Raw genomic sequence first — 26,285 nt, 5'->3', positions numbered from 1 at the left:
AGTCACTTCTTAGCTTTATTCTTATAGGAATAAACATAATCCTTATAATATGCGAGCGCGAAGCGCGAGCTATTTTTCATTTTGGGGAAATCTTATGTACTCTTTCCTAAAGTTTTGAACATTCTGGGCAATGTTTGTTTTATATCCTGAAAAAAAAATGTGTATGCAAGTGAATAATTATTACAACGTGAAGCGCGAGCAGAAATGAACTGATGGAAAAGGTACTGTTAAGGACTTGCTTGCACTTAGCCATGAAGACCTTACATATTTAAAAAAAAATTAAATAATGCGAGCGCGAAGCTCGAGCTGATTTTTTTTACATTTTTACCTAAGGAATGGAAATTCTAAGCACTTTTTGCAAGGTATATAACTAAACGATTGATGCGAGCGCAAATTAAGCATGAGCAAAAAAAATGCGGGATTTAGACCTACTGAGCGAGACACTATTCAAGTTTTGTAAATCATGAAAATGATGAGGAAGTGGGGATCTTCCTTACATTAAAAATGCGAGCGCAGAGCGCGAGCTGAAAATTTTTATATACGTTTTGAGCTGATCGAAAATGTACCTGTTATGGACTGCTGAACTTAGCCATAAAGACGTTACATATTTCAACATTCAAATATTGCGAGTGCATAAAACCGAAATTTTTACACTTTTAAAAAATTAATTTGTAAATAAAACAAAATAATGAAAGTTCAATTTCCCAGCTGAAATATGTTATATTGACTTCAAAATTTGATATTTTAAGGTCCATATTGAGCAAGATATCACCTAAAAGGCAATGCAAGCGCGAAGTGCAAGCAAAAATCTTATATCCCGACATGAAAGATTAAAAAAGAAATATTTTCCAAAGTAATCCCCTCATCTTAATTTATTCACTCATCTTCCTCCTCTTATGCTTGCCTTCCTTTTTTCTCCTCTCTTTTCCCTTTTTTTCTTTTTTCCTTTCTTTCCCCCTTTTTTCTTTTCTTTTGCTCCGCCAAAGGGGGGGGGGCGGGCCCCTCGGCCCCCCTGGATCCGCCTATGCTAGTCTTCGCGTAAAGACACACTTGTTGATCAAAGGTCCAATCAGGGTCTGTGCCTGCAGAATTACTGAGGCTGGGCCATGGGCTGGGCCGCAGAACGGTTTTGATTAGTCTGCAGGCACAGACCCTGATTGGAACTTGAAAAAAAATTGAAAACCAAAACAAAATAAATTTTGAGGGAGGGGCATCATCGACCCGCTCATTTGCATGTCACTGAGTTGTAACAACTCAGTGACATGCAAATGAGCGGGTCGATGATGCCCCTCCCTCAAAATTTATTTTCTTTTGGTTTTCAATTTTTACAGATTTGACAATAATGACCAACTTGACTGAACAAAAGTTAGAACAATGGCAATTCCACCTGTTTAATGAGGACTATACTATAACTCTGTTTCACATCGAGGAGAAAATTAGAATGTTTCACATTTTATATGATAAAATAGGATCATACAAAACGAATAGTGGGTGGGTTACGTCACCGGTTACGTCATTAGTCTCTCATTTGCATACCAACCAGGATCGATGTGCAAATAATGTGAAACGGTAACAACTTTCTTTAATAGTTTATATAAGATTTTAATGACATTTTCAGTTTGAAAAATTGTAAGCAAAACTTAAAAATATCATAAAGTTACATCCGATTTTGATGAAATTTTCAGCGTTATGCTTTTTTTTCTCTATTGATTCAAATCAGCAAATTTCATGGGGTGCACTTGACCTTTAAATTTAGGGAATGTACAGTACAATATTATAAATTAACATGCTTTACAAATCGTCTTCATTCTATAAAAATTCTTAACTAGTTGGGAGAATACTATTGCTAAGATGGACCTTACCTATAATTATGAACCGAAATAAAATTAATCTAATATATAGGTCTTTAGTGATAGCTAAGGAGACATTATTTTATCAAGAATTTTGAAAATGAACTGACGATTTTTTTTTCTTGATTATTTTTTCCATTGTCCTTCGTGTTCTCATCCTGCACAGTTAATTTTGGCCAGCTCCAAAATGTTTCGAAAGAACGAAATTATAAATCTATATACGACCCGCCATCATCAATTCACCCATAAACTCATTCTGGCTTTGCGCCATCTATGAGCACATAACAGCCAGTTTGAGATTCTGGGGTGGGGTGGGCAACTTGCTCTCACGCTTATAAACTTTGCTAATGTATTAGATGATTGTGAGCAATATGAATTTTCATATCATAAGGGTGGGATTCGACTGAGCTAATTATGATTTAGATGATAGGGAATCTGATGTAACAACCTAGAACAACCGCATCAGCATCATTGTCATCACCACCACCACCATCATCATCATCATCACCATTACCGTCATCATCACGTCATGACCACTTCCATCTTCATCATCACCACCATCATCATCATCATCACATTATCATCAGCATCATCATCACCATCACCATCATATACATGTATCATCATCACCATCATCACCACAATCATCATCAGCATCACTACCACCATCATCGCCATTACCATCACCATCATCACCATCACAAGTATCACCATCATTATATTCAACATCATCACTACTATCTTCATTATAATCTTTTTCAGCATTGACTCCCCTTCGCAAGCAAGTGGCAATCTCTCCGGCAATCTCTCAAACTCTTACTATCTTGTACCTTCTCATGTATGTTCAAATACAAATAAATTAAATGCATGAAATTTTGTACTCCTTTTGACATAGTAAACTGACATTTTAATTAATCAAGACTGTATACATGAGTTTTATACTTTTGTTTTTAAATACAAATGCATACGAACATATTTCCATAATATTAATGACAATAATTGTTATATAGGACCTGATCAGGAGAAATTGAAACCACTAATTTAAATGCTCATATTGAAAGTAATAATATAACATAGTGATAGGAATAAATGATAATCATTGTAATAGTAGAAGCAATAAGAGAATCATAAATAATAAAAGTGAAAAAGGTTAATAATGACATAAAGAATAACAAAAATAATGGATTTTGATAGTGACAGAAAATTCACTACTTTCCAAGTTCATACTTTTAGTTTAAATACCTCATTTAGTTTAAATACCTTCATTTATTAATGTTAACCAAGATTTTATGCCGAAATTGACAAAATGTGGTATGTCTAAAACAGCCAGAATTTCCAAATTATCCAACATTGCAAATGTGGCCAAATAACACATCAGAAAATACAAGATTATTAGAGATTGCAATAAGAGGGATATTCCACGAGTATCATATCAACAGTGTAATCCTGAGCCAACTTGCAGAGTCGCATTTTTTTCCAAAGTGAAGATGCATTCAGATTTTGGCGCAGGGTAATACTTTATATTCCTAATACCAGCACATGCTTTTCATAAATGGGGCCCGTAAGTGAGCAATGACAAGTGAGAATTCCTCATCTTGGGTGGCCTATAATGTAGTCAAAGGCTGCAGTTATTGTCTTTACTGTTATGCTGAATGCAAGCAATACGTGTGATGCGGCAAAGAATACAAGTTGTGGCAAAGACAAAAAAAATAACTGCCGTCGACGCCTGGACTATACGCTATCATTTTTGGGTTGATTTAATTTTCTTGAAAATGAAGATTAACATCAATGTGGACTGATCAGGCTAGAATCTGAAGACTGAATCAGCTCAGGCTGATAGATAAATGTATGAGAAAATAAAGGGAAATTCTAATCATGCGGGAATGGGGTTCACACCCATTTTAACATGAGATCGGTACTTGACACAAAACCATAATCAGTACGGAGACCGAGAGCAAAATAATCCACTTTTGATTAAAGGATGCTGATTGAAAAATATTGTCGGATGCAGCTTAAATCCTTCCGCCACTTCCAGACAAAAATGAAGCATCTTCTGTTTTACTGTGGTCATAAATGTGGAATATACTAACATATCTTTAAAAATAAATAGATTACCGGAAGTGCATGAAACACATTCTTGAAATAAAGATACAAGGCAATGTTTCCAAGAAATTGGAATGAATTATTACAGACAGATCTACACAATGATAAACCACATTAACAGTGTGGTTCACTCTTAACTGTAGGTGACTATGACAAAATAACAGGATATTGATATTACTATGTAAATGCACTGTATTTCTGCCCACAGAATATTTTTTGTGATGTAACTAGTTTTAATGCACATGCCTTTGTGAACTGCCTTGAACTATTTTTTCCCATTCACTAGAAGTGAATATATGAAATTCCAATTACATATTTATCTCATTAATATAGATAGTATGTGGACGAACCTAACAAAACCTAACAAAATTTACTTTGCATGTATATAATGTAATTTCCATTCTTATTATAATGAAATGCAATGAGAACAGATAATTACATTATTGTATTACAGGATATATATGTATAGACATGTGGATTAAATTTAGTTACATGACAAAAAAAATTTTTTGTATATCAATATTAGATATATTTTGAATATTAAGTGCATTTCCTGCATTAAACATTACTCTTTTGTGTTATGTGTTCATAAAATGCAGCAGTTGTTTAACACAAATGAGGTACAAGAATTTGATGCATGAAAATAAAAAGATGTTGAAAACCACTGATTAACAGTACACAGTATAAAATCTTATAAAAGTTATAACTTATAAAAAAATGTATTTCATGTTGATATGACTACTAATGTTCCCTGTATACATTGGGACTATTAAAAAAAGCACTGATGCCTTGTTCAAAGACATGTTGATATGTCAGATGTTTTATTCAGAGATACAAATAATGTAAAGCAACCATACATTTCCACTAAGTGAATAGAAAATAGAGAATTGATACATAAAAATATCCATGATCATAGAGACATTTGAATCATTACCTCTTTTTAAGAAGCATCAAAATGCCTTGATACAATAAACAAATTTGCCAACATGATCTTCATTAGCCACTATACACTGAAACATGTATATCTATTATAACGTATACAGTAAACAAGCATAAACTTGAAGGCTTGATGACATCAGTTTACTTCACAACGATTGTTCAGAGAATTTGTTCATTTCAACAGAAAAACATCCTGTTAAGAAAGCACAACACTCCAGTACCATGACATTACCTTGGTAATTAATCAATTTATCACATTCAGAGGTCAAATGTAAACTGCATTTATGCAGTCTCAATGAGCAATGCGTAACTATAATTTACTATTCCCTTTCAATTATTGGTATGTTGAATATGCTGTACACTTATCTATTCATAAAGCATACACGACCAAATCAAACATTTGAGAATGAAATATATGGATTAAAAAATGTTTAGACAATAAGAATTTCTTTCGGAATAAATGTTGTATTCTTTGGATGAACAATTGGCCTACAGGACTCCAATTCAATTCAGTGAAATCACTCTTATATAGCCATGCGCGGCAATCCCAGGCACAAATTTCAAACAGTCCCCCCTAAGGTAACAAGAAATCTATAGAAATCATGATTTTAATTATGGAAAGCCAGCAACATCATAATACAACAGCTAACAAAAAAGGCAAAATAAATTCACTACCCATTTATTAACATGAGGAGTGAGCTGATTAGTCAACTTAGTGACAAATTCACAAGTATACATCACATCCTAGGAGCACTTAACAGGTTCTCGATGACAAATTATGCCATTGCTGGTTCAGCATAGTCGAATGTTATTTTAATACATTGTAACTGGTTAATGATTGGCCCATGTGAAAATTTACAGTTGGTATTGTAATGACAAAATGCATACATGTAAACATTATATCTTGGGACTTGGATTTCCTCATTTACAAGGCATTATCAATGATCAAAACACAATTAAAAAAGGAATGCACTGGCTGATAAAATCACATTTTTAAGATAAAATCACATTTTTGTGAAATGAGATGAAAACAGATAAAAAACAATAGAATTCAGGAACAATATCTAGGCCTACATGGAATATTAAAAACTTTTTAATTATATCTTTTGTCCTTTAGTCTTTTATTACTAGAATCATATGCTCTAGCTGATAAATCATGGCCAGGTAAGCAATATCTGATTGCTCTGAGTCTAATAAAAAAACCAAGACAGGAATTTAAAATAGATTTAACCTCAACATTCGACCTCAGATGACCCCTCAAAGTGACCTTTAAGCCCAACATAAGGTAAAGGTTCCACTCTTGTACTTACAGATTCCACTAAGTCATTTACAAACCCTGTGGCTGAGTATGGTCTAATAAAGGTACAAGACAATATCCAAGATACTGACCTCAAATGACCTTTGACTCTTGACACATGACCTCCATACAAATGCCTGCATGATAGCTAGGCATACCACATGTACTACACAATGTATCAATCTGTGTCTACCTCCATTCTCGTACCTAAATGACAGGCCATAAGACATTCATACTTAATGTAAGGGGAAACTTATTTCTTTCATAGATCCGATACATTTGGTACCTGCAAGAAAGTCCTTGTTCATATTTCCTTAAGAGAATTAAGATTACACAACAATGAACACCCCATGTTGTTCCCCCTGTAATGGGACTTTATAGCAAACCTTGCAAATACACATAATTTATATGCATAAATTAAATCAATCTTCTAAAATTATTTTAATTTGGTATGCAAAATAAATCATACAATAGACCTAGGGTCATCAAATTTACATTCTTACGCACTTTATACCCTTCTTCCAAATTACACAAAACATAGCAAATATTAATATTTATATATTCATATATATATATTTATATATCTTTACATATATAGTACTCTATTTTTGTTTGTAGTATTTTCATATATTAGGAAACGAAATTTACAAAATGAATTTACTAAACTATCTAGAACTAAGTTACTTACAATATTACTATATTTGCTAACTTATTTTTTTTTCCAAGTTTTCTGTATTGAATTTTACCCTTTAAACTCAATCAGGAAAATTAATAACAGTACGTGTATGTGGACAAAAAAAAATCCCCTTTAACTGCAAAAAACAACAACCAGATATTGATTTATACCAATTTGTGATGGAATGTCTCCCGTTTTGGTGTTGAGGTGACACAAAAAAAATCACAAATAATAACAACTTTGTATGTACTTGATTACATTTTGCTATTCAGTCCTTTTCTTTTGTTTTATAGTATCATTCTGTGGCAATTGGCCAATATATATGTCCATATATGGACATACTTGACTGCCCTTGATAATTTTTAACTTAAATATTGTTGCAAATCATGTGCAAAATATGACTGAGCTTGCATGGGGCTTTCCCTTTAAATCCTCCCCCAGGAACCCACTGGCAATTAATGACTCACTTGATCTACTTGCTTGGTTGCTCTAACAAATAAGGAGACCATGTGAATCTATTAAAATGAAAGAAATAGGCCCTAGTGGGGACCCTTGAGGTACAGCCATAATGACCAAAACAGGTTCTAAATGTCTAAAATATCATACTAAAATATTCAAAACCTAAGTCCACACTGGACAAAATTGTACTTGTTTTTAATGCTTGAATGGAACTGAACATGACTCATATTTTTTTCCTCGTGCTTACAAGAGGACATAAATCAGGTCTCACCACTAAAAGGACTATCTATCCTTCTTTCCTTTGCTATACATAAATGCAGGCTGGAACAATCCAATCGATGCCAGATTGCCATGGTAATAGTGTATTTTGCACCATTTGATGTCTTAGAGATAACAAATGAACAAGCTCCTCATGCAAGCCCTCAAAAATTTGGGATGAAATATCATAATTACATTCACAATCAATTTCTGCTATCACAACTTATCAATATTAATGTGCATAAAGATCCTTACCCGAATACCTGCCCGTTCTAACAATATTGGTGATTTGGTTGTTATGTGTAGTTAGTTTTTTTTTATTTATTTATTTTTTTGTCTTTTGGGCTATCTATTCAAGGCTATGTAAGCTACAGCACAATAGGAGAGCTATAAGTAGGCTACATTTACTAATAATTAATGCAATGCTATCTCCATACATACACCACATTACACCCTCAGGCTACAATAAAAAGATGTAGCCGTCATTAGTGTTAGGTATAACAATTCCTGACCTAATTACTTATTCCAATTAACAGACAACATACCTTGATGATCTTCAAGATAACATGAGTCATGTTTTTAAAGCGACAGTCCAGTTCGCGGCTTCAGTTTCATTATTGTAGCTGTATTTCTGTAAACTTGCCAGAAATAGTTTAAACCCTGTCCATGGTAGCTTTCCTGGACCTATCTGACTGATTCAGTGGGAGTTTGAACAACAACGAACCCTCTTAGTGATCTATGAAACCATCTTAAGTGATCTAAAGTAACAAATTACAAGAACACTGTGGTTTTAAGAACTGCTTTGGTTTGAACTGGTTCACAAGCTAACAGAGTGATTGTGAATGCTAACAAAGTGATCTACTGAAATGGTTCACTGAATTGATTTGACAAGAATTGGTTTGAGAAGGTGGCTCTGAACAGGGCCTTACCAAAGACGAAATGCAGATTTAATTTTCTTGCTGTTCAGATTCTTTCAAGTTCTCTTTGGTGTCAAATTGCCAATGACAATAAGAAACTGAAGTGTCAACAATCTTCTGTTATCTCCTACATGACAAGATTCTTTTGTACTTTGTATTTATATTGTCAACATACCAGATATTTTTCCATTTTCTCATGGAACATTTTCTCGCTCACACACATCCACACAAAATTCTTCACGATGAAGATACTATACAAACATCTCAAACATCTAGATGCATTTAGAAGAGTTGCACATATTGGAAATTTTACAATGTTAAAAAAAATAAAACGTTCAAAATAAAAAGAGCTCTTTTTTCTTTATGTTTATGTACTGTGACTTATAATAATAATGAGTTTACTACACATTATATACTTTTCTATTCTATCACAGACTAGCACAGACATCACTTTATTTATCTATGAACCTATCCACTATGCATCTATCTGTTGATCTACTAATCTAATTTATGTAATCTATCTATCTATCTACCTATCTATCTACTTCTATTTTCTATCTATCTCATGTATCTATCTAGATATAATTCTATCTAATGCTCTACTAATCTATATACATGTACACATCAATCTAACAACTTTTCACAAGAGGCAATATCTCAACTGAAAGTTAATCCCCTTCCAATATTATTTCCCAACAATTTAACAAGTTATTATCCCCTTACTCTAACTGTACATCTGATGCCCAAGATAACATCCTTGGTCACTTCTGCTTCAATACATGATTTTTTTTTTAGTCCCACTCTATTACTTTTCGTGTGTTACATCCCCGCCACCAAAGACCGACAAGCAAACACATTAGAAAAGCAGCTCTTAAAGTGCAGGAGAGTAAAATGTTTTTAAAATGCATGGTATGTACTGATAACCACATCTCTTTACTATCAAAATAAAGATAATTTCAAATGGTTTCACCCATTACATAGCTCAATTATTTGCCTCATTGTGCGATGAACCAAAATGAAACACCAATGAGTCAATGGGTTCCAAGAAATATTTTAGTTCTTTTTTTTTTCAAGTTCATGATAGAAAAGAGTGTACATCTTATACTAGACTTGTTCTCATTATAGTGAGGAAAGCCATAGATAACTATCGACAATAAAAGACATCAAGACCTTCATTCAAACACACAAATAATGTATGGCTATGCTTGAACAGTATTGCTATTTGATGATGACATTTAATGTTTAGACACAAAACAACTTGTAGTATGCCATGAGAATGGAGAGGTTCGTGAATTGAAAATTACATGTACTGTAGTGTGCTAGGACAGACACTCGGTTTAGCTCTAAACTCAATAGAGAAAGAAGTTGAATATTGAATCAATGTTTGCAGACCAAACAGAGCATTCAGACACACAAGAAAATATTATAAACATTGTGTACATAGCATGTGTATTTGCTTTTATGCTCCTCACCTGAATGGACCTTGGTTTCAAACCATGCTCTACTTGGATTAAAAGATTCTTAAAAGTGAAATTTACAGTGTGTGAGGTGTCTTTTTGTGATTTTTTCTCACTTAAATCTATGCTACAATAACCCATGGCAACAGGCCAAATGTAAATCGTCAATGACAGTTCAGAGTTGTAGACCAATTTCTTATTTCATGGTAACTTATACTCTAGGTAGGGGAATTTCAGTAAGCCTAATGAAGATGATTTCTTCCCTGACATAGCTACATGCCTGATCATCTACTGCATTTTCTTTCTTTTTGGTTGAAAAGCTCCTACATTATGGTTGATACAAGAAGATGAGTTGAAGTGTTTTGAAACTAGAGTGGTCTGTATTTCCAAATTCAACTATAGTAACCTTTATCTTTTGTTTTCATTTGAGGATAAGTATTCTGACTGCAAAACAATTTTTTCAGCTACGTCGTTTGGTAAAGCTGTGGCCAGAGACATATCTTTCGTTTCTGAATACAAGGTCAATGAAGAATCACGTCCAATTTTGTTTGAATAATTGATGACAATAGAATGTTATGACTGAGTGCCTGAGAAAGACCTACTTGTGTATATTTTACAGGAATGCACTTAAGATAGTGCATACATTACAAAAGAAATTTCAAATGACCCGTAAAAATGAAGATCATAATAATGGCTTTATCTGCATGGTGAATTAAAAAAAAAAGATTAAGGTAGGCAATTAGGGTTCGCAAAAGGGCAAGTACCTCTACTTCATATCATTCGAGATGCATTTTTCCTTTATCAATATAATCATCTCTATTCTTCTGTTACTGTTTTTCCAATTGCTCTGCTTGGTAATAGCAAATGATTTCTTTTGACGGTCTCTATCAAGTTCAGGATAATATATTGTCTGCACAAGCACTGTTCATACATTACATAACATTGTATGTAATGTTCATACATTACATAACATGCAAGCCAAATGTTTGGCACATGTAGCCAGATACCAGTTCTTACAGGCACACAAATACAATTTTCATTCAGCCCTGAAACAATTTCCGGGATCCGATTGGAAGGATAACCTTGGGAAGAAGCGACGCATCAGATGCAATGCCTAATTAATTGATAGAAAGTCCTCTATTTTGTCAAAGTGAAGAGGATTAACATTGTCCCAGTCACTAGTGCCATGATGGTTGAACTGTTAATGCAAGGTAGATAAAGAGAGGCACTACAAATACTTTAACCATGCATCACACTGACTGACCCTATCTACTGCTGTAATTAAGACATCTTTTTTAACGATGTTGTCTTTAATGGTAAACTGTTGCATGCAGATAAGGATGTATCCTTTTAAAATGCTCAATGCTTTGTGATACCTCAATATATATCTAGTTCATACCTCATGTATAAAGACATACGGTGAAATGATCACTGTAGTATCAATGCACTACATGTATATGTAATATGCTGATCAATGCATATGTCGGCAAAATGGCAAGCTCAATATTTGCCACTCAACAACAGTTTCAAAATTTAAAAGAATCAATGAGTTCAAAATAATTTCAATGATTTGGAAAATGGTTCACAATAGCACCTGATTTTCTTCGTGAGTTGAAATAGGAATTAGAAGATACAAAACAGAGCTATGCCATACATACAAGTATGATATGGGTTGATATATTCGTACTACTGCGTTGACAAAACGGTCTTTGCTCTGTGATACAACAATATTAATGCAGTTCCCTTTGCTCATGAAAGAATTAAAATCATACTTGAAATTGCTTTAATCTTCAATTACATACCCTCCATCTTTTCCTATACCCTCCATCTTTACCTATTATCAAACCAACCTATTTAAGTAAATGTATATAGCTGTGTATGCAACCAATACCGCAACTTTTATCAGTAATGAAGCGTTGCAAGGGTGCTGCAAAAGCCTATCGGTTTCAAATAATTTTGAATTTCAAAATAATTTTAAGATTTCCTATAGCAAATTACAATGAGTTGAAGATTGTTTTCTTGCAAGAAATAGTATTAACTGGTTTGCTGTAGTTGAAATTCATCCTTCAACTGCAAATTTGTGATTAAACCATGCAATCAATTGCAAATGACTTCTTGCAGCTCAGTACACACCCTAGTTGAGAACTCCGATTGACAGATCTACATGTATATAAAATAGGCATTTCCTGTACGTACCATTCTTCTCAAGTACAAGGATACAATATAAAACATTATATTTACTGTTCATGATCATTTAGAAGCTACTTTATCAAGTATTCTGCTTATATTGATTCCTGGGTTCTATAATACAGAGTTTTACAATTAATTGAACAATGGTAATGACAAATCAAGATTGTTTTTCCATGGATATTACCATGATCAACCAATCACAATCAATGTTTGTCTGACATTAGCCATTGATCGCAGATGTTTGTGTTACGGGACCCTGATGATTTTTTGCTGTTAAAATAGAAAAAGAGAGAGAATGGAACCGAGTATACAATTCCATAAAAATGGCAAGATTTATACTGTACACTTGTCTCCTTATGTCAACTTGATCTACATAAATAACATCAGTTTGGTGTACATGTATCTTTGTTTAAAGCAATCTGGGAGATTAGAAAATATGATAGATATTATACATGCATGCTACATGTACAACAGCTTTTATTAGCATGATTGTGGGTTAGCCTAATGAAGTCGGAAAACACTGTCCAGTGTGAGTTTACAGAGTAAGGAGACTTCACCATAAATTATGCAACATTGCATAAGAGTTTTTGCACTGCCTTTACAGATGGTGAACTTCTTGGGAGTTGCCTCTAGTTCAAACTGCTGGTAGGCCGGCGACGTACAGGTACGTTACAGGTACGTGTAATGACAGCCAAAAAGTGCATCTGGGAAGAACAGCCGTTTGCACTTCTTAAGCCCATCGTTCATCATGCTACTAGTAGCTCAGCCCATGACACCGGAAATCGTTGAACAAGACGTGGTAACACACTGGTGACATTACAACACTTACATTTCATACCTAGTTTATAGTAATAATAGCACAATGATTACCTACTTTCTTTCCCACTGAAATGCTCTTTTGTGTTTCATGAAATGTAGCCACTACCCCTAGTGCATGAGAAGTATTATCTTTTGCACAAATCTCTTTTGGTTGAACATGATTGAACAAGGTCAAACAATGTCTGCAGAATTTGTGCTGTTTGGCACTGAACGCTTGAACTCTTGAACACGAGACGAGTACATGTATATATGCTGAGAACTCATCGTCGTCTTCATCAGAGATGGCGCTTCATGTGAAGTGCAAGGTGATCGGATCGCGAGAAGCATCGCTCACAGTGACTACATTTGAAAGGCTTGGCCCCCGTGTGCTTGCGGTAGTGTCGCGTGAGTTCGTCAGACCTAGCAAACCTCCATTCACACCCTTCCCAAGTACACTTGTATGGTTTTTCACCTGGAATAAAATCAGAATAAAAATGATTGATATTATTAGCATATGTATCCGCCAAACTGGTGGTCAAGGCACTCTAACATGCATCATCCCATCAAAGCTAAGCTACTACTACTAAATGTACATGTACTACATGTATATCTACTACAGTGCATACAGCATTCAAGAATGCGATCTGTCAGTCTATAGAAATCAGACAATACCAGAATGTGAGATCTTAAGTTTAGTGATGACCTTTGCTGTTAGTGTTGTAGCAAAGCTAAAATTGTACACCCAAATCAATTCACTAGGCATTTTCAATTTTCTTATCTTCAGCTGATGTGAACTTATTTTGAACTACATTTATATCTCATGGTCACTTTCGATACATCCTAATTTGATTTTCTAAAAAAATAAGTCAATGGTGGATGTACATGTATTGAATGAATCTGTTCACAAACATATGGTTTTGTCATACATCGTAAGAAACCACCTTTTATGGCATTTCGAATGGGTCTCTCCTCCCCCATTATTTCTCCCTCTCTGTCTACATGTACGTGTATGTTTCTCGCTCTCTTTTACACTCTGTATGTTCTACAGTATCTTTAAAAGAAATAAATATAAATGCAGTAGTTCAATATTCCTAAAAAGGGAAGAAAGAGTGAAGGGAATATTCATATCTCATGAAGTAAAGAAAATTCAGTGAGTCACTGTAATCTACTCCAAAAATAGCATAACATTTGTATGTTCATGTATGTACATGAAACAGAAATTCAAGAATTCAAACCTAATAGTACTGTATTTAGATTAATTTCAATACCAATTTTGCGTGCATTATATTTTCAAATATATTCTGACATGTATGTAAATCATCTGCTCACACTTTTTTTTCTTGACTGAACATACATGTACATACTATTATGAAAACTACATCATGAAACTAGGAAGAGTCTACATGGCTCAGTCAGTAGCAATGAAAATTGCAGTGACTTTCCCATTCCCCAGAAAATGGGACAACAAAAAATTGTAGGGAAAAATAAATCATATTAAAGGGATGCTCTGGGCTGAAAATATTTATATCTAAATAAATAGAGCAAAATACACAGAGCAAAATGTTGAAAATTTCATCAAAATATGATGACAAATAGTGAAGTTATTGAATTTCAAAATTTAGCAATATATTTCTATTGTGAGAACAGTTATATGCACACTGTCAACATGACTAGTCAATAGAGGGCTGATGACGTCATCCCCACTTTTCTGTTTCTTATGTTATTACATGAAATCATTATTGTTTCATTTTTTTCATACATAATAAATAAGTTGCAGCAATAAATATCTAATGCACTTAATCAGCTGTACTTCCAATATTTTTAGTTCTTGAAGGAATTTTTTTAATAAACCTTATTCCATACAATAAAATACAAAAGATGAGTACGGATATGACTTCATCAATTTGCTCATTGAATATTCATGAAGACATGCCTAGAACTGTATCTCCAGACTAATGCAAATCTTAAAAATGCTATAATGTCACTATTTATCATCAGATTTTGATGAAATTTTCAGCATTTTGCTCTGTGAATTTTACTCTATTTATTTAGATATCAATATTTTTAGCCGGAGCATCCCTTTAATTTACATGTACTGCTACTAAGGACAATCACCAGACACCTACAGCTTTTGCAGAACCGGAAGTATTAAAATTATCATATCTACAGACAAAATATTATTCTATTGGTGTTATGATGCATCACAAACAGAGGAAAACATGTGATGTCAGCATGAATCTGTGCTCTTACGCTGGAAGCAAACTGAACAAACACATGCAACGTAAAGAAATTGTATTCGGGTTTGATGTGATTGTATTTTTCATCATAATGCATGACATGTACATCTACAAGGTTGTCACTTTAGTATTTGTAGAGACTGACATTACAAAGTGAATTCCATTGCCGTTGATCATGGAAGGCAATTTGTTGCTCACATGCGGCATATGAAGCATGCAAGCCAGTGCAGGGTCAGGGGAAAATTAATGATACACTACAATCATGACTCATTTATGATAAAGAGGTAAATGAGAGACCCGTACAGTATGCCTCCTTGTACTGGTGAAGTGACGGAGCGCATACCAGTTTTTTTTAGTGTATGTTGACTAAGCATTGCTCATACTACAGACCTATATCTGCTCCATATTGAAGTTAAACTGATCGGAAGACATATCAATGGTAGATTGTACTTGGTTATTTGCTAGATCATACATGACCAAAAGATATTTGAATGATGTTTTTGTTTGTTTAAAGAAAAGGCAAACATCTTTGGTCATGGATCAACTAGACAACTGTATAAAGGTTTTGTATCAACAAGACTTTGCAAACAGCAGCAAGATTTTTTTTCCGAGTGGAAGTGAGAGCTCACCATTTTTTAAAAAAACTTTGAGACCATCACAGTCTTGCATCTAGAGGATGTTGAAATGTTGAACTATCGCTTTTCATATTCAAATAAAAAAAAATCTCTGCCCCTGTGCCCTTTCCTCTTACCTTCCCCTTTCCCCAAGCAACCTTATGAGCAATATTTCAATTCTGCCTCTGCTTTAAAACCCAATCTTGCTTCCAATAAAAGTGGCAATATTAATTTTCTATTACGGTCGTGCTTCACTTTAATAACCAGCCATGTCATGATCTGCACCCTTCCATACATGACGTATAATTGGCATGACCGGATATGAGTGCTATGTTGTGGGTCATTGCATTCTGTGAAAATTCATTGAGTATTAAAGAAAGGGGTTTATATTTTTTTATATATTTGATTTCTTGGTGTTACCTGTATGGTTGTGAAATTTCTGTATCCTTTTGTTTGTAAAGATGATGATACATTGAAATAAATATACAGACTTGGAGAATTGTAAGTTTGGAACATACTAACAATGAAGATAGCTGGGAGACTGCTGGTTGATCAAGGTGTGTGGATTCGCACAAAACATTATTCCAATGGTGGCACATACTCGCCAATTCTTTAATATTTTACCATCAATTTACAATCAATTTTCTTCTCTTTATTTCTTGTACATTTGATAACAAAGGAGCTCTATTGAATCATGTCTAACAAATGAAGGCAAACCATGTTTTAAGGAGAAAATCAGTGAAATATTTCATACAGGGCCTCGTGAAATACAAAATAAAGAAAGTAAGTGTGTGACATACAGTTGTAATTGGCCCCTTTATTTGCGTACTAGCCGATATGCTAATGTCATAACTTTCTTACATGTATATCTGATTTTGAAGAAAATTTCAGTGCTCAGTGCGAAGCTCGTCTGATTTTTCTTTTACAGTATATCAGCTCGTTCTTGTGGCAGACTTGACTGAATCAACATTTTGAATTTCGAAATTCATGATAAACAAGTTTGGCCCTTTAGTCTTTTACAAGTCAATGCAGCTTAAATATAAAGTACTACACAATTATGGTCAGTATTAAAAACCTTTTAGAGTTGGAAGAGTAATAATTGCTATGAATTGGTCAGGCAGCTTTTTAAATAAACAAGCAAAAACCTACATCATATGAGGGTTATAAAGTACACATTACTCTCAAAAGCTTTCTATTGATGCGAGGAAATTTAATTGGTATAAATTAACCAGACTGCATAATTATGCCTATACTACACTGCACTGGTGATCCTTGCTGAGTGGAGGCAATATCACCATGGTAACCACTCATGACTGTATATCAATTGTCTTGTGTAGGAAAAATGCTATGACTCTGGATTTTTACATGTTAATATTATTCACTCAATGTGATCATGGCATTCTTTTCACTTAAAGTGCTCCTGGCCAAGATCTTTGAGATGAGTCAAAAAGCTTCCATATGGGTGCTTCGTTCCCTGGTTGAAGCTTGGACCAATGTGTTGTAGCATATGGTTCACAAAAGTTTGTCTCCTACTGAGTCTAGTTGCTATATTTGCTGATGATTTTGTGTATCATCATTTATTACACCATTATGATTCTCAATATCATTATCAATATTCATCACTATTATCACCGTCACCTACCATCACCATAATCATCATCATTATCATCACCATCATAAGCACCAATCATCATCGCCATCATCCTCATTGATTATTAGAATCGGTATTACAAATACATGTACATTCATAGATATTACCAATATCTCTATCATCACCATATTCCAAATTAACCATTTATATTTTTCTCATCTTTTGAATGGGATTGACAGACATCAACATTTTAACTTCCAGTCTATGGAGATGAATGTCCTTAGTCTGCTTTTAGATACATCCAGTGCAAATCATGCAAGCTAACCTATCGAAACCATTCCTCGTTATCAGGATCAGAAACAATAAACTGGAATCATTGTCAGAATCAGAAACAATATATTTGAAGTTTGTTCAAATAACAACTTACCTGTGTGTGTTCTCTGATGTGCTTTCAGGTGAGAACTTTTGGTGTAAACTTTCCTACAACCACTAAATTGACATCTATGAACTCTTCGCTTGGGATCTGGGGAATCTGATCTCTTGCTACTACTACCTCTAGAAGATGAAATTGGATTTAAACTACGCATTCTAACTGAACCTCTGTCCATAAGTCCACCCATGCTTACTGCAACCAATTGTCCTACAGGCACACTAACTAACCGGCTACGACCAAGTTCTGGTGATGATGGTGGTGTGAGGGTCGCTTCCGATATCATTCGCGCTGCCTTGAAAGTTTCTGTTTTGAAAGGATCACATGTGATTGCAGTCACTGAGGGAGATGGTGAAAGTTCACCAGAACTGTCCCAAGAAACAATGCTGGAGCTGGAACTCAGGCTTATCGTGTCAAATCTGCTGTCGCTGCTCTCACTGTCCGAAAACGAAAGCAGATCTAAATCTCTGTCCATTATCACACGATCTTGGCAAGGTAAAATAAATTTATTCCAAGGGTTTTCTGGCTCCTTCACTCGCTTGTCCAGGATCTTACATGGCTCAAACTTCAGTAACCTCTCCATTTCTAGACAGTGCTGCAAGTAAATAAAAAATAATAACATCATTAGCTTCATGAGCTTGACATCAAACTATTAAGCCTACTAGTGGTAGGCCTACATGTACTTTTTGTTAAAAAGTCTCCCGGGGGGCCAGTCAAATATATTGCTATACACACGCATGACCCCAAAAACGCATTTAAAGGGGTGTATTTTCAGTTTTGGACGTGGTCCGCGCTTGGACTCGTTAAGGGTATCAAAAACACTGATTTTCAAGAAAAAGGGTGATTTTGAAAGACTGGTCAATGGTCAAACGTATTTGTTGAATAAAAAGTCAGAAAAGTCCTTCCATGAAGGGCTTTCAGATGGAGATGTCTAGCTTGAGCTCCCATGAGAACTCACATGGTCTAAAAGAAAACGGGTTTAAGGCCTGGTCACACCGCACGAGCGTTGTTGGAGCGGTCGTGGAGCGGTAGGGAGAGAGGGTCGAATTTCGCTCACAAAATTGGGGAAAAAATCGAGAAAAAAAAAAAACAATCGAAATCGAAAATGGTGAACGGTAGCGAGCGGTGATGATTTTTTTCTCTCCACTCCACGACCGCTCCAACAATGCTTGGGCGGTGTGACCAGGCCTTTAATAGTAGAAATGAGGGATAAAACATGAGATTGTAAGAACCAATTGTCCAGCGAGAACAGCAATAAAGTCAGTAACTTTGTAATTTGAATCAGGTTTAATATATTTTTCTGCTGAATGAGGGATGTAACCAGTCTCTGACCTCTATGCAATAAAGAGGGCTTATTTGTTTTTCTTCAAAGTGAGGAAAAATCAATGGCTCTAATAGACCATTTAAAATGGTAATGTATGCTAATCTAGTTCCCACTTTTAAACTCAGATAGTTTTCAGATGACTGCTCACTGAGAATTTTGATGGCCAATAATGGGGTATGCCAAATAGAGTACTACTACATGTGCATCATCTGTGAAATCCATTTTCTGAGAAGCACCCTGAATAGTGCATTGATAGTCTAGGGGACAGTCTGATTCAATTATCTTTGATGTTTCCTAACAAGGATTTCTTGAATGGTAATTCACAACACAGCCTAAATAAAGACAAAAATATCCAAACATTTGGAAATCAAATTATGTACATGTGCGGGGGGAGGTATAAGTCTTCCAATGATACGGCTGTTATAGACCCATGATCTTGACTTTTGTTAATGATTTTGTAGGTGGAAAGTTTACATTGTCTGTATAAATAATTGCCAGAAACAATTTATAATTAACTTAATGGTGATCCTATTCAACTTAAATACGGAATTATTTTTAACATTTTTGTTTATTTAGTGGGAGAGCACATCGAAGTTGCCTGCATATTACACATCTGAATAATAATATATTTGATATTTCATGGTTCACATACATGATATAGGAAATTGAAGGCGCTCTAATATAAAGTTACACCTCTCGTTCTGCTAGGCTACATGTGTCATTTACTTCCAGTTACATATACATGTAATAATGGAGTGAAAGGTACACTACAATGACTGGTGCTGTTGTGTGACTTGAACCATGAATCCTGTGATCTATTAGTTGGTCAGGGTTCACGGGTGACCAACAGCATGTCCACTCAACCAAAACAACCCCTCAATCGATGGCTGGGGTTGTCCAAATTAGAGTTGACAGAACAGTCAAATCTAATATCACATGAATACAATTCAAATTGTGTGAGATATGATGTAAACAGGAATTATTCTCATAGAACTGAATTGAAAGAGAAACTGGACTATACTGTAGCTTGGCACATGTGAAAAAATTTCACATGATAAATATCTTATGACCACCTTTGGACTTGGATACAAAAGACTAAAAGAACCAAATTACTTTTCATTTGTGTTGATATCATAGGCATCAATTTCAATTCATATTTTCTATAAAAAAAAGGTGTTTGCTCTGTTGATGCCAGACTTCAGCATGCATGGGAAAAACACATTAAAACTAATTTATCTGTTGAAAACAGCATAAAAAATAAAAAGGTATGTAGTGACATTATTAGTTAAGTCATGCGCTTTACAATTACATCTAGAACTAAAAAGGAGGGATATGTCTATACCTCCCCGCCTACTTATTGCTTAAAATCAGCAATTTTCAATAACTGCACTTGATTTTTGCCCCTATTTTTTCTAAACTTTCAACAATCCACTTTTATCATTTTTAAGGGGGAGAGGGTGGTGGAACGTGTGTGGAGTTTGACTTTGAGTTTGGATTTTCCTTTACAAGAGAAGATGAAAAGAAGATTTTATTTATAAATCTCTTTCATGGTTGAATTTTCAGTTTTGTTTGTGTTAAGTCGTTAAATAAGTGCAAAGAGTGGTAGATGAAAGAGTGGATCAATATGAGCCCCTTTGAGAATCCATTCATGAAACCAACTAAGCTCACCCTATTGAGCTTTGGGTACAATCAAAGTTTGTCTCTTTCCAGTGGAGAGAGCAAATATCATTCAAAGCACTCTTTAGCCCCCATCCCATTCATGGACAGTTTTAGCATCTATTCTCATACTGTCTCCACATTCTATAGAAAGGCACTTTCACATTCCTTTCTTTTGTGAAGCTAGAAGCAGAGAGGATTTAAAAAGCAAAATAAATCTGTTTAAAAACCAAGATAAGTGAAATTGCTACCCTTTTAAGTTGAACTCTATCAACAGTTGGTATAACTGGTGGTAGACCTACATGTAAGCACCATCGAAAACTCTTTCAAGTGTTTCTGCAGTATTTTTGTACATTTCAAGTTATCTGGAAAACTTTAAGTATTCAATTCAATGTTTAATGCTGCAGTAACATTTCCCCTACTGCAGTCGTATGGCGAGTCGAACACAGCTGTTTTATTCATTTTTATTCAAACCACGTATATGAAGCTGATATAAAACGGCTGTTTTTTACTCATTGCACAGCTGCATAAGGGTAAATGAGACTGCACCATAAATGCACTCTCCATTTTGAATAACCTGTGGTAATATAAAATTACACATTCATGAACCATTGAAGGTGAAAAAAATCATGCCCAAAGGACATTGCAACTCTTCGTATTTGGGTTGCAGCAGTAAAACAGAAATACTAAAAGTACTGCTTCTTTTGTCCGACATGTTTGCTTTTAAGCGTGAACTCTCATGCTGAAAATTGATTTTCTTTTTTTAGGTCCTGTCAAAATTTACGCGCAAGCCTGCGGTCCATAATAGATCAATGATCGAGAAAATCATTGAGATGTACATGTACACCTAATCCATACTCTATCCACCATCTACATACATGTACATATGTTTGGTGTAAAAGAATACCAATTACAATGTATATTCCCACTTAATCCCTATGAGTGCATAAAATAAATCACAAAAATATGATTTAAATAAAACAGTCGATTCATATGTATAAATGAGACCACTATTGATTTCTTTACAGGGCTGTCTCCTTCTAATACCTATTGTGTATTTACTTGGGACCTGGAAATGATCGGGTCACATTCACAAAAACCATTGACAAGTGCTGCTAAGCTCCAGACAGCTCTATTCTGTAGTGCCTAGTGGCACTTCAAGACTATGTACATTCACATGTAGAGTGGCAATTGTTGAAAATGGGCAGATTTGCTTTTGGATAAATCAGATTTTTAAAAACCTACCATGAATGAATTATTCAGTTACAACCATTTTTCTTTCCTTGATCCATGGCACATTCTGGTATTTCAATAGTATATAGACCTATCCCCTGGAAAATTCTTTTATAAATTCAGCTGAACAATTTTGTAGCTGAATCTGAATGTCTTTAATTTTCACAGTAAATTACAGTCACTTTGATACTGAATATACTTAACTATTCCATCAGAGAAATAAAAATCTCTTGAATTTCAACTGTAAATCAACATGTACTCAAGTGTATCTAAAGATCATTTTTTTTTTAATAGTTCACAAAAAATGCCTAAGGTACCGGCATTTTTCAGTGTAAACGAAAGAGGTGGGCACACAAATATTCACACACCCTTTTTCAATTGTATGCCTTTAAGCTTTCATTTTGAATATCATAAGGTATTGTGTGACCCCAGCAATATTTTTTTTTTTGATAAGGTACTTATTTTCATCTAGGCACTGAGCTGTATGGGTGACACCCAGGTCAACAGAAATGGACACTATAAACATGTCACCCACATTTTGATATGGATTTTCTGGAATGTCACCCCGTGACACCTGGATGAACGTTTCTAAACAGGACTTAGGTGGTGTAAGCAGGCTCGGCTTAAATGTATGCTGTACATGGAGGCTATAGTACATGTTCCAGCAATAATAACATGAGTGCAAATGGATTTGATCCCACAGAGATTCAATTATATAGCTAACAAGCTAATGGTTTCTGGCCTGAGGGGGATCGAAATGAAATAATACTAGGTTTGGTGAAGGCAAATGTAGGTTGCAATGGGAAAACATATCTTCGCTTTTTATGAATGAATACTTTTTTATTTTGTTACAAGTAAATAAAGCTACAGAACATGTAGGCTATTTCTTAAGAGTTTTTTTTTAACTGTGAAAAATGATAAATAGTGATATGAACTTATGAAGTTCCTATCACTAACAATTATCTTATATTGCCATTTTATTGCCATTTTTACCGAGTTTGTTTTTGAATATTTGTAAACCCCGACTAGTGAGGAGAGCTTCATAACAGAAACTAGTTTTTCTTTTAGTCATCCTCAGGCACTAGTCGGTGGTTATTTCTTCCTCTTGTATATATTCTTGTCTTTTACCTGGAAATAAAATAAATTAAATAAATATCTTAGAGTGAGAAAGAAATGACTAAAAGAATGCCAAGTTAAATGGTAACTTTGAATGCCAAACTTCTCTGCAAAGTAAAAAATATATATCTAGTGGAGTTGTTTCATTGTTGTCAATCAGTTGCTGCCAGTTTCCGTCAAAGTTGGAATATGACCAATGCGAAAAAAACAATGTGTTTTTGCTAGAAAAGGAAATGTGTTCTCTGATTTCATCATGTGGTTATTAATATGAATCAATATCAGAGCAATACCACAGAATCAAAAGGGAGCAGGCATTCGAAAGTGGTGGGGGGGTGTTGGAGGAAGATGCTTGCAAATATATAGACCTACTCATTCCTACAGCTGACTGGCCAACATCTCTACCCACCACAAGTCTTTGATATTGCCAACCTTTCGGCTGGCCAAAAGCTCACGGTTATGAAAATTAGTTCTGCCAAAATATCACGAGGATCCATGTAATAGACATTTGTTCCTCTGCCATCCAGGATAGTTCACTCCTGGTTGGACCTGAACCCCCCCCCCCCCTCCCCCTTTAAACCAGCCAAAATGTTCTGGCAAGTCATAATAAGGCTTAAAATCAGAAAAGTGTATTACAGACTGCAGGAGGGAATGAGAAATAACTGAAAAGGGTGGTAGAAAAGATAATTCAAGTTGTCAAATGTAAATGCATTCACATGTTATTGTGACATGAAAATTGCTTCATATCAGTCTACTATAAATTTGAAAAAAAGAATTTCTGTAAGTTTTGGAAGTTCATTTAGGCATATAGTTACCTCCTTTCCCTTGTTCAATGTCAAGCATTGTGGCATTGAACAAAATGCTAATCACAAAAAGACTGCAAGAACACGTAGAGACCCCTGTCGGGGCCAGCCTTGTGAAGAGTCCAGGATAAGGCACAGGAAGAGCAAAGAGGAATTAGAGCTAATGGTGCATTCAAGCAGTTTTCTTGAACAAGAATAAAAAACATTGAGAAACAAACAAAATGCCAAACAACACACGTGAAAGAGCATCCTTAGGTAAAATTTCCCAAAGACCATGCCACTGTGCACCACATTTGACTTTGGAAGGATGTCCGTATTCCATAGGTCAACCTGGGGTTTACATTAAAAAAAAAGATTCTGAAACGGAAATCAGCTAGGTGTTTTGTTAAGTTGCTCCATGTAATGTTACACATGACTTCATGCATAACGGGAACATGTTTTTACATATTTGACTGGGAATACAACGTAGCTACCTGTACATAACAGTACAAGAAATGGTCATCATTCGTGCATGTCAAAGTCATGCACAATTTACAAACACCTTTATGAAACGGCCCCTGATCTTTAGATAATTATGTTCAAGCCATTTTGAACAACTATGATTTTATTGGATCACATGTCAAAATGCACATTTTTGTTATATCACAATTTGGATGATGGTTATTTTTACACCTAAAAAACATTGCTTCAACACACACTTGGTTTGAACTACACGTCTTTGAGAAACATGTTTCTTACGCTTTCCGAGTTAGACTGAATGCAGCCAAAGTCTGATGCAATTGATCTTCTTTACCACAGGAAGAGGAAATCAGCAGCACATAACATCCGACATAGCAGTATGTTGGATTACAGCTCAGGGGGAAGAATGGAAGGTAAACGCTCTTGAGAGAGGAAGAGGACTCTAATGACAGACTCATTCACTAATAGTAATGATCACGGATTCATAGTTGAACAGCTAGGATCTGAACAGTTAATTAAAATCTTGTACACAGCCTCCAAATTGATTTAGCAGAAGTTCTATAAGGTTCTTGTGATGCTAGATATGAATTGATCATTTCCATACATATCATTTTAATATAATAATACAGGTATATGTATTACAGTTTATATACATTGTATCCATGTTGAACAATACTGTGCAGAATATATTAGACCTAGTAATCTTGACTGGCTTATAAATCTTTCAGAAAGGGCTACGAAGGTATTTCATGAACAGAATGGTTTCCATTCATACCTGTGATCTCCTGACATGTACATGTAAAGCCACATATTAATCAATGAGTAGAAAATGAAAGAAGAGTGGAATTTTATGAAATACTGACATTCCATAGATGATGTCATTCAATAAAACTTCACCCTCAGGTTGAAACTAGGTTTTTTTTCTTTACTAGATTTCTGTATCTGCTTCTCCTCTCAAATCCGGGAGGGGGGGGGGGATCAGTATATAATGCAGTGGGGATGTGCCGCGGAGGGGACCCCCATTTTTACACTCAAATTTCCATTCCAAGGCATAGCATTTTTGTCTTATTGAGAAAAAGAACAAAGAAAGCCGCTCCAAGGTATAGCATTTTCCTCTTATCAAGAAAAAGAAAGAAATCCGCTCCAATGCATCGCATACTTTTTTCGTATTGATCTGCTACAGTGAGCTGCAATTTTGGTGAAAAGCGGCCGCAGAGCACTGTCTGACCATCGCTTCTGCGCGAGCGCACCTGGCGGCCGTGCCCCCTGGCTAACTGCATCACACACGTATACCCGTTCCATAGGGATGCATACACACTCACACGCTGGCGATCCGTTCCAAGGACCCCCGTTTTCACAAACATTTGTAGTTCCGAAGCCCGTTCCGAGGACCCTCCTTTTTACAATAATCCCGCTCCAAGGCCCCGTTTTTGTGTCTTGCCTGCGGCACCCCCCCACCAATTTTTTGGTAGAGTGCCCCCCCCCCCCCGTCTAAGCTCAAGTAGAGCAGGGTTCTCAAACTTTCTTTGAAAGCCTGATGAGGCCTGAAGAACTCCAGTAACCTGAAAGGGCCAGGGTGTAGTGGATACTTCAGAAAAAATATTGTGTGCGAAGCGCAATGACCCTTGCGGTCGGCTGGATAGATGCCTCTTTTTGCAATCTGGCCCTTATTTGGGACACATTTAATCTAACAAATTTATAACAGTTTCATATGGAACGCAGGCAAACTAGAAAGATTTAACAAAACCAGCAAAGTAAATATTATGATCAAATTGTAGAACTTTAAAACATTAAAACGAATAAGATTGTTCCTATACATACTGATTGGGAGAAATATAATTGCTTGAAGTATCAATATTTTTTTGTAGTCAAAGTGAATGA

At 35.2% G+C, this 26,285-nt stretch overlaps 1 protein-coding gene across 1 annotated transcript in view; it reads right to left on the bottom strand.

The window, feature by feature from the left end:
* Positions 1-2,731: 2,731 nt before the first annotated feature.
* LOC121423785 (Krueppel-like factor 6) overlaps positions 2,732-26,285 on the bottom strand; it is a 43,983-nt gene continuing 20,429 nt past the window's right edge. The window contains exons 2-3 of the mRNA XM_041619276.1: positions 17,814-18,411; positions 2,732-13,416 (exon numbers count right to left, since the gene is read on the bottom strand). Coding sequence (XP_041475210.1) covers positions 13,241-13,416; positions 17,814-18,411 — 774 coding nt within the window. The 3' untranslated portion in view covers positions 2,732-13,240. The remainder of the gene's footprint in view (positions 13,417-17,813; positions 18,412-26,285) is intronic.

Source organism: Lytechinus variegatus, chromosome 1 (genome assembly GCF_018143015.1).
Source record: "Lytechinus variegatus isolate NC3 chromosome 1, Lvar_3.0, whole genome shotgun sequence".
NCBI lineage: Eukaryota > Metazoa > Echinodermata > Echinoidea > Temnopleuroida > Toxopneustidae > Lytechinus > Lytechinus variegatus.
This window is presented reverse-complemented; position numbering and strand designations above follow the sequence as displayed.